Raw genomic sequence first — 14,282 nt, 5'->3', positions numbered from 1 at the left:
CACTAATCGGTCAGTATTTTTAGCTTTGCACAGGTCAGATGATTCATGGCCACTGTGGTATGGAAGAACATCTGACTGCTGGAACGGTTTGTCTCTGTCAGTCAATAGACAACTACTAACTTCAAACCATGCACTCTCTCACAGACTCATGACGGCAACACTTCAGATTTATCAATAAGGATTGGAGTCACTTGTTTCACATACTTCAAGGTTATCTGTAAAGCTGTCCTCTGATATTGTGTTGGTGTAATACACCAAGAATAAGCTAAGAATGTCTTTTTTTATCAATCATAACTATCACTACCAAAATGAGGCTTACAGCCACAGCTACAAGCACTACTTATTCTATGATGATGAGGATGGTGGTGATGGTGGTGATGAGGCTTACAGCCACAGCTACAAGCACTACTTATTCTATGATGATGAGGATGGTGGTGATGGTGGTGATGGTGGTGATGAGGCTTACAGCCACAGCTACAAGCACTACTTATTCTATGATGATGAGGATGGTGGTGATGGTGGTGATGGTGGTGATGAGGCTTACAGCCACAGCTACAAGCACTACTTATTCTATGATGGTGAGGATGGTGGTGATGGTGGTGATGGTGGTGATGAGGCTTACAGCCACAGCTACAAGCACTACTTATTCTATGATGGTGAGGATGGTGGTGATGGTGATGATGGTGGTGATGAGGCTTACAGCCACAGCTACAAGCACTACTTATTCTATGATGGTGAGGATGGTGGTGATGGTGGTGATGGTGATGATGGTGGTGATGATGGTGGTGATGGTGATGATGGTGGTGATGGTGATGATGGTGGTGGTGATGATGGTGAGGATGATGATGATGATGGTGGTGATGATGATGGTGGTGGTGATGGTGATGATGGTGGTGATGGTGGTGGTGACGGTGATGATGGTGGTGATGAGGATGATGTTGATGATGGTGATGATGGTGGTGATGGTGGTGATGATGATGTTGATGGTGATGATGATGGTGTTGATGATGGTGATGATGATGATGGTGATGATGATGATGTTGATGATGATGGTGATGATGGTGGTGATGATGGTGATGATGATGGTGGTGGTGTTGATGAATATACGTGGTTCTCTCCCCTCCCAGGACACAGCCCTGTGGACTACAAGCTGCTGTCTGTCCAGGTGATGATTCGCCATGGCGACCGTTACCCCCTTTACGCCATCCCCAAAACCAAGCGGCCTGCCATCGACTGCACCCTGTCCCCAAAGAGGTGAGAGCAACGCCCACTGACTGAACATCCAACCAAACCCAGGGAATGATGATGCAACAAATAGTCTGTAGTCTCCTGTTGTTCATTTTTCATTCATTAATAAGGCCTTCTGTTAAATAAAGATGCCCTCCTGAATTAAGTCTCCAGTGTAAATATGAGTTATTCCCTCCAGCTCCACAGTTTCCATTAGATCATTGTGAATACAGGGCAGAAAAACATGACGCATAGACATGTGAATCAGAAACACCTCTCTCCTTCTCTCTCGCTCAACAGATCTAGCTGGCAGGAACCATCCATAATAATCACATTTCTCTTGTCAACAGCTCATTCCCCCCCAAAAATGTGGTTTTGACTGCATCAGAAAATGATACCACTTTGTCTTGTGAAATTAACCATCTCCCCTCTCTTACCCCCTAGTATTTTCTAGTTAGCACATCGGTGAAAAACTTAAGCAATAATTGCTATGAAGAAGAGGGGAATGTGAGAAGAGAATATGAGCTGTTCTTGTTAGTTGAAGTGATTAGCTGTGGTTATGCAGTGTGGGATTTGGAGCTACAAGATGTTCAGTCTGACTGTTCCTTCTGGGACTGGATATGAGACTTGTCTGCTATGTAATTATCTGGAGTGTCAGGGAGGTGCATGTCAGGCTTGGGGCCAGAGTCTCACACCTAGGAGCATCGAAGTGATCAGACTACACTGAGACACTCTCTCCTTATTTCAAAGTGTGACTATGTTGACTGTCTAACAGTCATTCTGTCTCTCCTTTGAACATTTATCTCATTTTCTCCATCTTGTTTTCCCTCCATCTCTTTCTCTCTCTGGTAGACTGTCATTATCATCACTATTGTGATGGGTGTGTTTACTGCTTCCTATTCCTGCTACTCTCTGGTGCGCACGCACGCACACACACACACACACACACACACACACACACACACACACACACACACACACACGGACACGCACGCACGCACGCGCACACGGACACACACACACACGGACACGGACACGCACGCACGCACGCGCACACGGACACACACACAAACACACACACACACACACACACACACACACACACACATTTTGATAATTGACATCTCTCTCTTTCATGTTCTCTCATCTTCCCGTATTCTATTATGTATTACTGTCTTATTATCTGTTCAGCTCCCCCCTCATCCACTTGTCGTCCTGTCTGTCATCCCACTGTCATCTCCCCTTCTCATCCACCTGTCATCCTGTCTGTCATCCCACTGTCACCTCCCCTTCTCATCCACCTGTCATCCTGTCTGTCATCCCACTGTCAACTCCCCCTCTCATCCACCTGTCATCCTGTCTGTCATCCCACTGTTCACCTCCCCCTCTATACCAGTCATCCAGTCTGTCATACCACTGTCACCTCCCCCTCTCATCCACCTGTCATCCTGTCTGTCATCCCACTGTTCTCCTTCCCCTCTCATCCACCTGTCATCCTGTCTGTCATCCCACTGTCACCTCCCCCTTTCATCCACCTGTCATCCTGTCTGTCATCCCACTGCATCTCACTGCTCTGCTCCCCCTCTCATCCACCTGTCATCCCACTATTCACCTACCCTCTCATCCACCTGTCATCCTGTCTGTCATCCCACTGTTTACCTCCCACTCTCCACCAGTCATCCAGTCTGTCATCCCACTGTTCACCTCCCCCTCTCATTCACCTGTCATCCTGTCTGTCATCCCACTGCTCTGCTCTGTCTCTCATCATGCAGATAGCAGTTTCTGAAAATATATTATTTGTAGAAAGGGAAGTCATTGCTATGGCTCTTGCCTCAATCAAAAGTGTGAGTGTGTGTGAGGGCACTTGGGTTCTGTCTAATTGGCACTACAGAGTGATCCCTGGTGACTTTCATAACCTTGGATCTTGGCATGTCATTCTGAACATATGGCCGATAAATTCCTCCCCATTCCTCTTTTTGGGATATCTTAGTCTCTGGCCATTTGCAAAATTCAACATGGGCATTTCATTCTGAGCTGATGGGTCTTGCAGAGGAAGAGTCAGTAATCTGAGTCAACTGTGGTCACTGGGCCTGGCCTTCACAGAGCTGAGAGGACTGGTGAATATGTCTGCTATGAAGCCAAACCTACAACGTAATTACACATCTTCACTAATGTGTGGCATGTCATAAGAAGGCATAACCCAAACCACATGAGCACTCAGGTATTCTGAGTCTGTGTCTGTACTCTGCCTTTCTGTCTCTCTTCCTCTTTCCCCAGTGCTCCTCTCTCTCTCTCTCTGTGTGTTTGATGTGACTGGTCCAGTATTCAATGCCATATGGCTCTCCGCACTGACATTCCACGCCAAGTCAGAACTGAAAGAGAGGGAGGAGAGAGAGAAACAGAGAGATGCAGGGCAAGACAGTCGAGCGTAGAGAGTGGGAAGAGAGAAAGCGAGAGTGTGAGACAGAGACAGAGAGAAATAGAGAGAGTAAGGGATGGAGGGAGGGAGACTTGGGGAGGTTGAGATGTGGCCCTCAGAGAGGAGTTCAGTTTTGCTGGTGCTGCAATAGATGCACCAGAAGTGTGTGTTTGAGCAGGCTGTGTTGTCTCTGGGGCATGTGTGGATTATGTGTGTGTGCTTGAGAGAGAGAGAAGAGAGAAACAGAGAGAGAAAAGAGGTTTAGAGAGAGAGATCAGAGAGAGAGAAACAGAGAGAGGAAAGAGAGCGAGAGAGAGAAACAGAGAGAGAGAGAGACTATTTCTAAAGGTCTACAATCTGGGTCTGTTTTTATTTTGATCAGTGTGTAATTATGGGGATCTATTCTGCACTAGCATATGGGATGTAGTCAAGATCCTAGGGCAGATGTAGCGTGTGTCTGTGCGTGCGTGCGTGCGCGTGTGTCTGTGTGTGTGTGTGTGCGCGTCCATGTGTGTGTGTGAGTTGGCACTAGCATATGGGATGTAGGCAAGATCCTAGGGGGCAGATGTAGCGTGTGTCTGTGTGTGCGTGCGTGCGCGTGTGTCTGTGTGTGTGTGTGTGCGCGTCCATGTGTGTGTGTGAGTTGGCACTAGCATGCAGAGTCGACCCACTGTCTCTGTCTGTCTTTCTCCAGCTGGAAACTATTCTCCCTCCTTACCCTGCCTTCTGCATCTTTGTTCATCTCTCTCCCCCTTCCAGGAAACCCTCCCACCCCCAGCTGAATTCTTTCATTGGTCACATGGCCCAGGGGGGGCGTGGCCGCTGGGAGGGGACTCTCAGCTCGTTGCCCCGCCTCCCTAACCACAGCGCCTGTGAGATGGGTGAGCTCACTCAGACAGGTAACCAACCATTCAATCACATTAAAGATGCGTAATGAACCAACCAGTCACATTCCAGATGGACTGGGTTTAGATCTGAAATGTTTAACCAATCTCTGTCTTCCCCGTCTTCAGGTGTGGTGCAGCACTTACGCAATGGCCAGCTCCTTCGCCTAGCCTACAAGCGTCACAAACTCCTCCTGCCCAATTTGTCGACCAAGCAGGTGTGGGTGGAGACTACGGGCAGGAGCCGCACCCTTCAGAGCGGGATGGCTCTTCTGTATGGGTTCCTGCCAGACTTTGACTGGAGCCGTCTGACAGTCCACCACCAGTGGAGCACGTTGTTCTGTGGTTCAGCCTGCGACTGTCCTGCCAGGAACCCCTATCTGGAGGAGGAGCAGAGGAGACAGTACCGCCTCAGAGCGGCAGACACTGAACTGGAGAGGACCTACGCAGACATGGCCCGAACGCTAGGTCTGCCCCCGCGCCAGCTCAGAGCTGCCAACCCTATAGACTCTCTGCTGTGCCACCTGTGCCACGGCCTGTCCTTCCCCTGTGTGTCAGCAGGGACTGCTCTCGGCAGTGGGGGCTGTCTGACTCTGGCCCAGTTCGCTGTGATCCGGAGACAGCAGTTAGAGGACGAGGTGGACAGGAGGAGGGTGGGACTGTATCGCCGCTACGCCGTGCTCGCCACGCACCCCTACCTCAACCGCACCGCCAATCGGATGGAGCGCGTCGCCAAGGCCTACGCTCGGGGACGAAAACCCCGCGCTGGAGGAGAGGAGGCGTTCACCCTGTCCTCGGCTCACGACGTCACTGTCGCACCACTACTAAGCGCTCTGGGCTTGGAGGATGCACTCTTCCCGAGGTTTGCGGCGAGGGTTGTGTTTGAGTTGTGGAAGAGTCCGCCCGCAACGCAGGGACAATATAAGGGGCAAGGCCAGGGCCAGAATAAGGCTGCTTGGTTGAAAGGGGAGAGGTCAAAGGGTGGTAATTGGGGAGACATGTTTGTGAGGGTTCTGTACAACGGAGAAGATGTGACTTTCCATACCACCTTCTGTCGCTCACATGACCGCAACGCCGCACAGCCGTTATGCCCCCTGGGTAACTTCCTGTCATTCGTCAAGAAAGACATGTTCAATGTCCTCAACGCCACGTCCTACCACAACGCCTGCTACCGACAGACAGGCTGACTGACAGATGGAAGGATAGAGAGAGAGAAGGAGGAGGAGAAGATAATGAGTCAGAGAAAGAGGGAGTTATAATTTAGCTGATTTTGGAATTTGTTAATAGCTCTTTTCCCACTTTGATGGTAGTGTCCTTTTTGACATTTTCTAAAGTCACAAACATTCCTAGAAAGCATAAATGCTGATCATACATATCACTGCAAAAATACATATTTTCACCAGCAAATTCCTATACACAAACACACATGCTCACATACTTTATACATACTCTTCATGCCTTCTTGATCAGATGTCTTTGTCGATAAAGTTTGACTTCTAAACTGACAGCCTTGTGGTGTTGACAATCACACCAGGATACTTAACCTGCAATTATACACATTTCAACATTGACCTTTCTACAATTTCTTAGTTTTGGAAATGTTTGTAAGGAATAGAGGTGGAAGGACTCAGGCACTTTATTCACACATTCCTGCATTCCAACTGGGAATGTTGAGATTCCGCTTTTCCTAAATTCTTGCATAGAAAGGCTGTTGAAACTGGAAACACTAAACTGCCATTTATAGTTTGTCTTGATATTGTCTGACATTTTGATTAAAACGGTGCTGGAGACCAATAGAATTAGGGTCAGTTGTGCTGTACAATTAATTTATTTTAGTTTACTCAACCACATACTTTAAGCTGAAGTAGATTTCAATGTTAAGAATTAAGTCAATCCAACAATTTACACCCAATGCACCTTGGTGAAGGCTAGAAGGCTAGTTGTTATGGTACGTAGATTCCACTGCTGCTGTAAGATGGCAATGACAGTTAATAAATATGTCATCAGTAATTGTAATTTCTGTGGAAATTTTTTTGAATGATGCTCAACAGTTTGAATAATTATAATTTTGACTATAAAGCACATTACACAGTGGGCCACGAAGTAATAAAACGTGTTTCCTCACAACTGTCTCTGTATTGTGTGAAAACATATGAGCTAACGTATGTTCTGAATTACCCAAGTCTCATAGACTAGACGTAACATAGTAAACATAAATCCAGGACACTCAAATTAGTATGATATGTTATGTTTGGTATGGTAACATAAGATAGAAGGTTACTTAGGCAACAACGAAAGGTGGATAGTTGGGCGTATAATGCAAATGTTCAGCAACCCAAAGGTTACGTGTTTGAATCTCATCACGGGCAACTTTGCTATTTAGCTACTTTACTATTTAGGATGTTAGCTAACCCTTCTCCTAACCTTAACCCCTAACGTTAGCATTAGCCGTCTAGCTACAACAAATTGGAATTCATTACATTTTCAAGTATTGTGGTGGCAGCATCATGTTATGGGTATGCTTATCATTGGCAGGGACTGGTGAGTTTGTCAGGATCAAAATCATTATGAAAGGAGCAAAGCCCAGGTAAAAAGTTAGAGTAAAACCCACTCAGTCTTCTGAAAACCTGACCCTGGGATGGAGTTGTATTTTTCAGTGAGACAATTGCACAAATTGTAATGCCAAAGACACCAGGATGGCTTTCCAAGAGGTGTTGAGTGCTCCTGTGTGGTCTAGTCTCAGTCCTGACTTAAACTTGCTTGAAAATCACAGATGAGGTTTGAATATTGCTGTCCATCAATGATTTCCAACCAAATTTAATGAGCTTGAGCAATTTTTACAAAAACAATGGATATACAGTGGGGCAAACAAGTATTTAGTCAGCCACCAATTGTGCAAGTTCTCCCACTTAAAAATATGAGAGAGGCCTATACTTTTCATCATAGGTACACTTCAACTATGACAGACAAAATTAGGAAAGAAAATCCAGAAAATCACATTGTAGGATTTTTAATGAATTTTTTTGCAAATTATGGTGGAAAATAAGTATTTGGTCACCTACAAACAAGCAAGATTTCTGGCTCTCACAGACCTGTAGTTTCTTCTTTAAGAGGCTCCTCTGTCCTCTCACTCGTTACCTGTATTAATGGCACCTGTTTGACCTGTTTTCAGTATAAAAGACACCTGTCCACAACCTCAAACAGTTACACTCCAAACTCCACTATGGCCAAGACCAAAGAGCTGTCAAAGGACACCAGAAACGAGATTGTAGACCTGCACCAGGCTGGGAAGACTGAATCTGCAATAGGTAAACAGCTTGGTTTGAAGAAATCAACTGTGGGAGCAATTATTAGGAAATGGAAGACATACAAGACCACTGATAATATCCCTCGATCTGGGGCTCCATGCAAGATCTCACCCCGTAGGGTCAAAATGATCACAAGAACGGTGAGCAAAAATTCCAGAACCACACGGGGGGAACTAGTGAATGACCTCCAGAGAGCTGGGACCAAAGTAACAAAGCCTACCATCAGTAACACACTACGCCGCCAGGGACTCAAATCCCGCAGTGCCAGACTTGTCCTCCTGCTTAAGCCAGTACATGTCCAGGCCCGTCTGAAGTTTGCTAGAGAGCATTTGGATGATCCAGAAGAACATTGGGAGAATGTCATATGGTCAGATGAAACCAAAATATAACTTTTTTGGTAAAAACTCAACTCGTCGTGTTTGGAGGATAAAGAATGCTGAGTTGCATCCAAAGAACACCATACCTACTGTACCTACCAACAAAGGGTATATAGCAAAGTATTGAGATTAACCTTTGGCATTGACCAAATACTTATTCTCCACCATAATTTGCAAATACATTCATTAAAAATCCTACAATGTGATTTTCTGGATTTTTTTTCTAATTTTGTCTGTCATAGTTGAAGTGTACCAATGATGAAAATTACAGGACTCTCTCATCTTTTTAAGTGGGAGAACTTGCACAATTGGTGGCTGACTAAATACTTTTTTGCCCCACTGTATGTTGCCCTAACACGGATCCCAAACCGGCTGCGCCCGTGCACCATCGTGCGCCATTGTGCATTAATTTATTTTGTCCCCCCACACCAAACGCATCACGACACGCAGGTTAAAATATCAAAACTAACTCTGAACCAATTATATTAATTTGGGGACAGGTTGAAAAGCATTAAACATTTATGTCAATTTAGCTAGTTAGCTTGCACTTGCTAGCTAATTTGTCCTATTTAGCTAGCTTGCTGTTGCTAGATAATTTGTCCTGGGATATAAACATTGAGTTGTTATTTTACCTGAAATGCACAAGGTCCTCTACTCCGCCAATTAATCCACACATAAAACGGTCAACCGAATCGTTTCTATTCATCTCTCTTCCTTCCAGGCTTTTTCTTCTCTTGACTTTATATTGCGATTGGCAACTTCATAAATTAGGTGCATTACCGCCACTGACCTCGTTCGTCTTTCAGTCACCCACGTGGGTATAACCAATGAGGAGATGGCACGTGGGTACCTGCTTCTATAAACCAATGAGGAGATGGGAGAGGTAGGACTTGCAGCACGATCTGCGTCAGAAATAGAACTGATTTCTATTTTAGCCCTTGGCAACGCAGACTCTCTTTGGCGCCCATGAGCAGTGTGGGTGCAATAATTGAATAACAGATTTCTAAATGTATTTTGCAATAAATTGGTGTAGTCAGCCTGTAAGAGTTGTGCAAAGTTGGTAGAATCTTAATGAAAATGATTCACAGCTGTATTGGCTGCCAAAGGTGCTTCTACCAAGTATTAACTCAGGGAGTGTAGACTTATCCAATTATCCAATTTTGTTTTACTTTGAAAATGTATAGGTTGTGTAGATCTGTATGACAAAAAAATATAATTTAATCCCTTTTTAGATTACATTTGAAGGCAGTACAATGTGAAATAATTTCAAGAGGATGTAGACTTTATATAGCCACTACGTAGAAATCAACATAGATTTTGAATATTGATATCCCTGGACTCTCAACTGTCATATAAGAAGGCATGTATGCCCCCTGGTGGTGAGTAGTTATGTCAGGTAGATGCCTACAGCCACTGGGACTCAAGATCCTGAGAGCCAGTGTCTACACAGTGTCTAGTCGTATTCAGCTCAATTTCAGTCATTGATGTCCAGTCTCCACAAGTCTTGGTCATTTAGCAGATTACAATGCCATGATGAAACCATTAGTTATCGTAGTGCTCGACAACTTGAGTTGAGAAGCTCTTCTGTAGTGCAACAAAGTTGCCTGTACCTCCTGAAATATCAAACAACTATTTCCACACAGAGAACACCATACTTGGCTATCATTGCATTTGAACGTTATTAGGTGGAGATGGAGTATCATTCCTCTGTGAAACAGTCTAGACCCATCAACTCTGGACCTCCAAGCCACTTACACTTTTGTAAGTTGTTCCTCTCTAATCAAGGACTGATTTAGACCTTGGGCACCAGGTCTTTGCAATTCATTTTCAGGTATAACAAAACCTGCAGGCTCCAGACCTCGTAGGGTAAGAGTTGAATACCCCTGGTTTAGACCATAGGCTTAGATAGACAACTCTACTGCCCACAAGCCTGCTTTAGCATGGTCAGCGTCACTTTGAAGAAGGGTGGGACTTCCTAAGGGTTAAGGAAGGATCACATAATTCCCTCCAGGTCATCAATAGGGATCAGCCAATGAATTATATATACTCTGTTATGAGTAAACATTCCATAACTGCAGGTGGCAGTAAATCGCCAAGCTTGGCTTCCTACCTGTTCCAACAACACACTCCAGGTGGCAGTATGAACGCCTTTCAGTTTGTTTACCAACTCATAGAAGTAGTAGAAGAAGAAAAATTACTACTTCAAAATGGACATACATTTTGATGGTGCTTCCTGTGCTTTCAGAGATGCCATAATTGGAATGATACAAAGATGTGTTGTCTATCTAAGTCTATGGCCTCCCTAGACCCTTCAAGCTCAACTGGACCTGGAAGCCAGTTCTACTGCATTTTTTCATTGTTCCCCTCTAATCAGGGACTGGTTTAGACCTGGGACACCAGGTGTATGCAAATAGATATCAGGTAGAACAGAAAACCAGCAGGCCCCTGAACCTCGTAGGGTAAGAGTTGGACACCCTTGGTCTAGACTCATTTTCATGGTTATGTACAACTCTAGCACTAGATGGCAGTATACCTTCACTAATGGCTGCCTGGACTGTGTCCCATCCACCAGAATCACAGGAATAGTTTGTCATGAGTACCACAGGGCTTAACGCACAATCAATATACTTTCTATATGTATACAAACCAAAGCGTTTACTCCCTGGCCTTGACCAGTAATGTGTCATCTCGATGAATAACATCCTGACGATGACAAAACATCAATTCCACAGGCTCATTTTCTAAAGTGCCCTCGTAAACCTGTCCCATTATCCACTTCCAGAACTTGCAGAAAAATAACAATATTGACTGCAAAATGCAATAACATGGCAGGGTTGCCATCAACATCAACATAGGCTGTTTCTTGACAAAGCGGGGAATATGGAATGTAATGAATGCGTTTTGCCCCTACCCTTCTAAAACAGCCAGATATTGTCTGATGTAGTATGAATCATGAATGTGTTTGTTCTATTTATGAAATGTATTGACACCGATACTAACAACATTTTAGTTTTCACATTAATATAAAAGTGTAGGAGTTGGATATAGAAGCTAATTGTCATCCTTAGTGCCAGGGCAGTAACATGATACACTCACTATCTGTCTTTTTTACAGCCATTCCATTACATCACACATATGTCATTGGACAAAGGCGCCATCTGTAGGGGGTCTGAACATTAACAGGCATCTCTTGAGGTTTTGGAAGCATAAGGATCTTAACTTTAGTATCAGCGAGAAATAAAACATTGAAAAGGTTCAATTGATACACACTTATATAGGGTTAGGGTTCCCACACTGCCATATCTCCATGTTACAGCACGTGTTTACTGAAAACAAACCAAAGTGGACTGCCTGTGGTGGATTAGATATCTGCTTCTCCGAACACCTGTTTGTAAACCGTAGAAGGACGCCACAAACATGTTGTCACTGAAAAATACTGTTAGGTGCAACTGTGTTAAAACCAGTTTAAAAAGTGTACAGTTATTTTGATGTGATATGAAAGTAGAGGGATTTATGTTTCTAGAACCATACCGTAATTAACAATCGATTCACGTTGGCTTCCAGAGCCAATTCACCTTTAAACAGAACATGTAAGGTCATTAGACTAAGGACTAACGTTAGGCTCCTTTAGTCCATTATTGGGCTATATTTTTTCAAACAGCTTCTCTAGTATATAATTTCTATACTGTCTTGTTCACCTCTTCTCTTGGTCCTGCACTGACATCACTGTTATTGATAGAACCCCTCCTCTCCTCTCTTGACCAGGCTGTTTTCCTTTCACCCTGCCTGTTTCTCCCTACCCTCCAGCGTCTGTCTGACACCCATACACTACCATACACTCTCTCTGATGCCATACTGTATATCAGGGCGGATCAGCAATTTCCTCCCACAACCCGAGAGCTCAAGCAGGTCTCAGTCTTTAATGTGTTGTACTGCCACGACTAGCTCCGTCTCCTCTGTGTGTGTGTGTGTGTGTGTGCGTGCGCGCGCGCGCATGTCTGAACACATGTTAGCTACTTGGCTTGTTTGTCGGAGCCCACACCATAACTACTTTACTCTTTAAACCATGCCAACACCTCCTGAATGTAGATGCCCAAACAAAGCTTGTGACCCTGAGTCAATCAGACACATAGAGAGGCTACTCTGTTGACATGGGAACCAGATAGAGGGAGAGTAATGTAGGGTGGGAGGGAGTGATTGACACCGCAGACAGAGGGAAAGTAGAGTGTTGAGTAAAAGAAAGGAAGAAATAAAGAAGGAATGAAAGGGAGGGAGGGAGGGAGGGAGGGAGGGAGGGAGGGAGGGAGGGAGGGAGGGAGGGAGGGAGGGAGGGAGGGATGTGGTTATGGCAAACATGAGGCTGTCTCCACCCACTCTCCCAACCACAGATGAAGCCACAGGTGTGGGAACAGAAAAGAAAAGCAGGGAGACAGAGATAGATTGATTACATATTGTAGAGAAGTAGAAGGTTTTAAAGAGGAAGACGTCTATTGGCATGGTGGAGCTGAGAGACAGCCCCAGAGGAAGACGTCTATTGGCATGGTGGAGCTGAGAGACAGCCCCAGAGGAAGACGTCTATTGGCATGGTGGAGCTGAGAGACAGCCCCAGAGGAAGAGGTCTATTGGCATGGTGGAGCTGAGAGACAGCCCCAGAGGAAGACGTCTATTGGCATGGTGGAGCTGAGAGACAGCCCCAGAGGAAGACGTCTATTGGCACGGTGGAGCTGAGAGACAGCCCCAGAGGAAGACGTCTATTGGCATGGTGGAGCTGAGAGACAGCCCCAGAGGAAGACGTCTATTGGCACGGTGGAGCTGAGAGACAGCCCCAGAGGAAGACGTCTATTGGCATGGTGGAGCTGAGAGACAGCCCCAGAGGAAGAGGTCTATTGGCATGGTGGAGCTGAGAGACAGCCCCAGAGGAAGAGGTCTATTGGCATGGTGGAGCTGAGAGACAGCCCCAGAGGAAGACGTCTATTGGCATGGTGGAGCTGAGAGACAGCCCCAGAGGAAGACGTCTATTGGCATGGTGGAGCTGAGAGACAGCCCCAGAGGAAGAGGTCTATTGGCATGGTGGAGCTGAGAGACAGCCCCAGAGGAAGACGTCTATTGGCATGGTGGAGCTGAGAGACAGCCCCAGAGGAAGAGGTCTATTGGCATGGTGGAGCTGAGAGACAGCCCCAGAGGAAGACGTCTATTGGCACGGTGGAGCTGAGAGACAGCCCCAGAGGAAGAGGTCTATTGGCATGGTGGAGCTGAGAGACAGCCCCAGAGGAAGACGTCTATTGGCACGGTGGAGCTGAGAGACAGCCCCAGAGGAAGACGTCTATTGGCATGGTGGAGCTGAGAGACAGCCCCAGAGGAAGACGTCTATTGGCACGGTGGAGCTGAGAGACAGCCCCAGAGGAAGACGTCTATTGGCATGGTGGAGCTGAGAGACGGCCCCAGAGGAAGACGTCTATTGTCACGGTGGAGCTGAGAGACAGCCCCAGAGGAAGACGTCTATTGGCATGGTGGAGCTGAGAGACAGCCCCAGAGGAAGACGTCTATTGGCATGGTGGAGCTGAGAGACAGCCCCAGAGGAAGAGGTCTATTGGCATGGTGGAGCTGAGAGACAGCCCCAGAGGAAGAGGTCTATTGGCACGGTGGAGCTGAGAGACAGCCCCAGAGGAAGAGGTCTATTGGCATGGTGGAGCTGAGAGACAGCCCCAGAGGAAGAGGTGGAAAGTGTGGAGGTAGTCAATACCAGAACAGAGTAAAGTGTGGAGGTAGTCATTGTTAGAACAGAGTACAGTGTGGAGGTAGTAACAACTTGAACAGACTAAAGTGTGGAGGTAATCACATCTAGAAGAGACTAAAGTGTGGAAGCAGTCAGTACTAGAACAGAATAAAGTGTGGGTGGTAGTCACTTCTAGAAGAGAAAAAAGTGTGGAAGTAGTCACTCCTAGAACAGACTAAAGTGTGGAGGTAATCACATCTAGAAGAGACTAAAGTGTGGAAGCAGTCAGTACTAGAACAGAATAAAGTGTGGAGGTAGTCACATCTAGAATAGACTAAAGTGTGGAGGTAG

At 45.9% G+C, this 14,282-nt stretch overlaps 1 protein-coding gene across 2 annotated transcripts in view; it reads left to right on the top strand.

Moving 5' to 3' along the window:
- Window positions 1-6,654, top strand: part of LOC139383162 (2-phosphoxylose phosphatase 1-like) — a 61,318-nt gene extending 54,664 nt beyond the window's left edge. The window contains exons 4-6 of one of the 2 annotated variants that reach the window (XM_071127535.1): window positions 1,128-1,254; window positions 4,406-4,545; window positions 4,660-6,654. In XM_071127535.1, the coding sequence (XP_070983636.1) occupies window positions 1,128-1,254; window positions 4,406-4,545; window positions 4,660-5,717 (1,325 nt within the window). In that variant the 3' untranslated portion in view covers window positions 5,718-6,654. The remainder of the gene's footprint in view (window positions 1-1,127; window positions 1,255-4,405; window positions 4,546-4,659) is intronic. The other variant, XM_071127536.1, reaches the window with a different exon arrangement.
- The last annotated feature ends 7,628 nt before the right edge of the window (window positions 6,655-14,282 follow it).

This window comes from Oncorhynchus clarkii, chromosome 24 (assembly GCF_045791955.1).
Source record: "Oncorhynchus clarkii lewisi isolate Uvic-CL-2024 chromosome 24, UVic_Ocla_1.0, whole genome shotgun sequence".
NCBI classification, from domain to species: Eukaryota; Metazoa; Chordata; class Actinopteri; order Salmoniformes; family Salmonidae; genus Oncorhynchus; species Oncorhynchus clarkii.
Note: the sequence above shows the minus strand (reverse complement) of the source record. Positions and strands in the feature narration are given on the sequence as shown.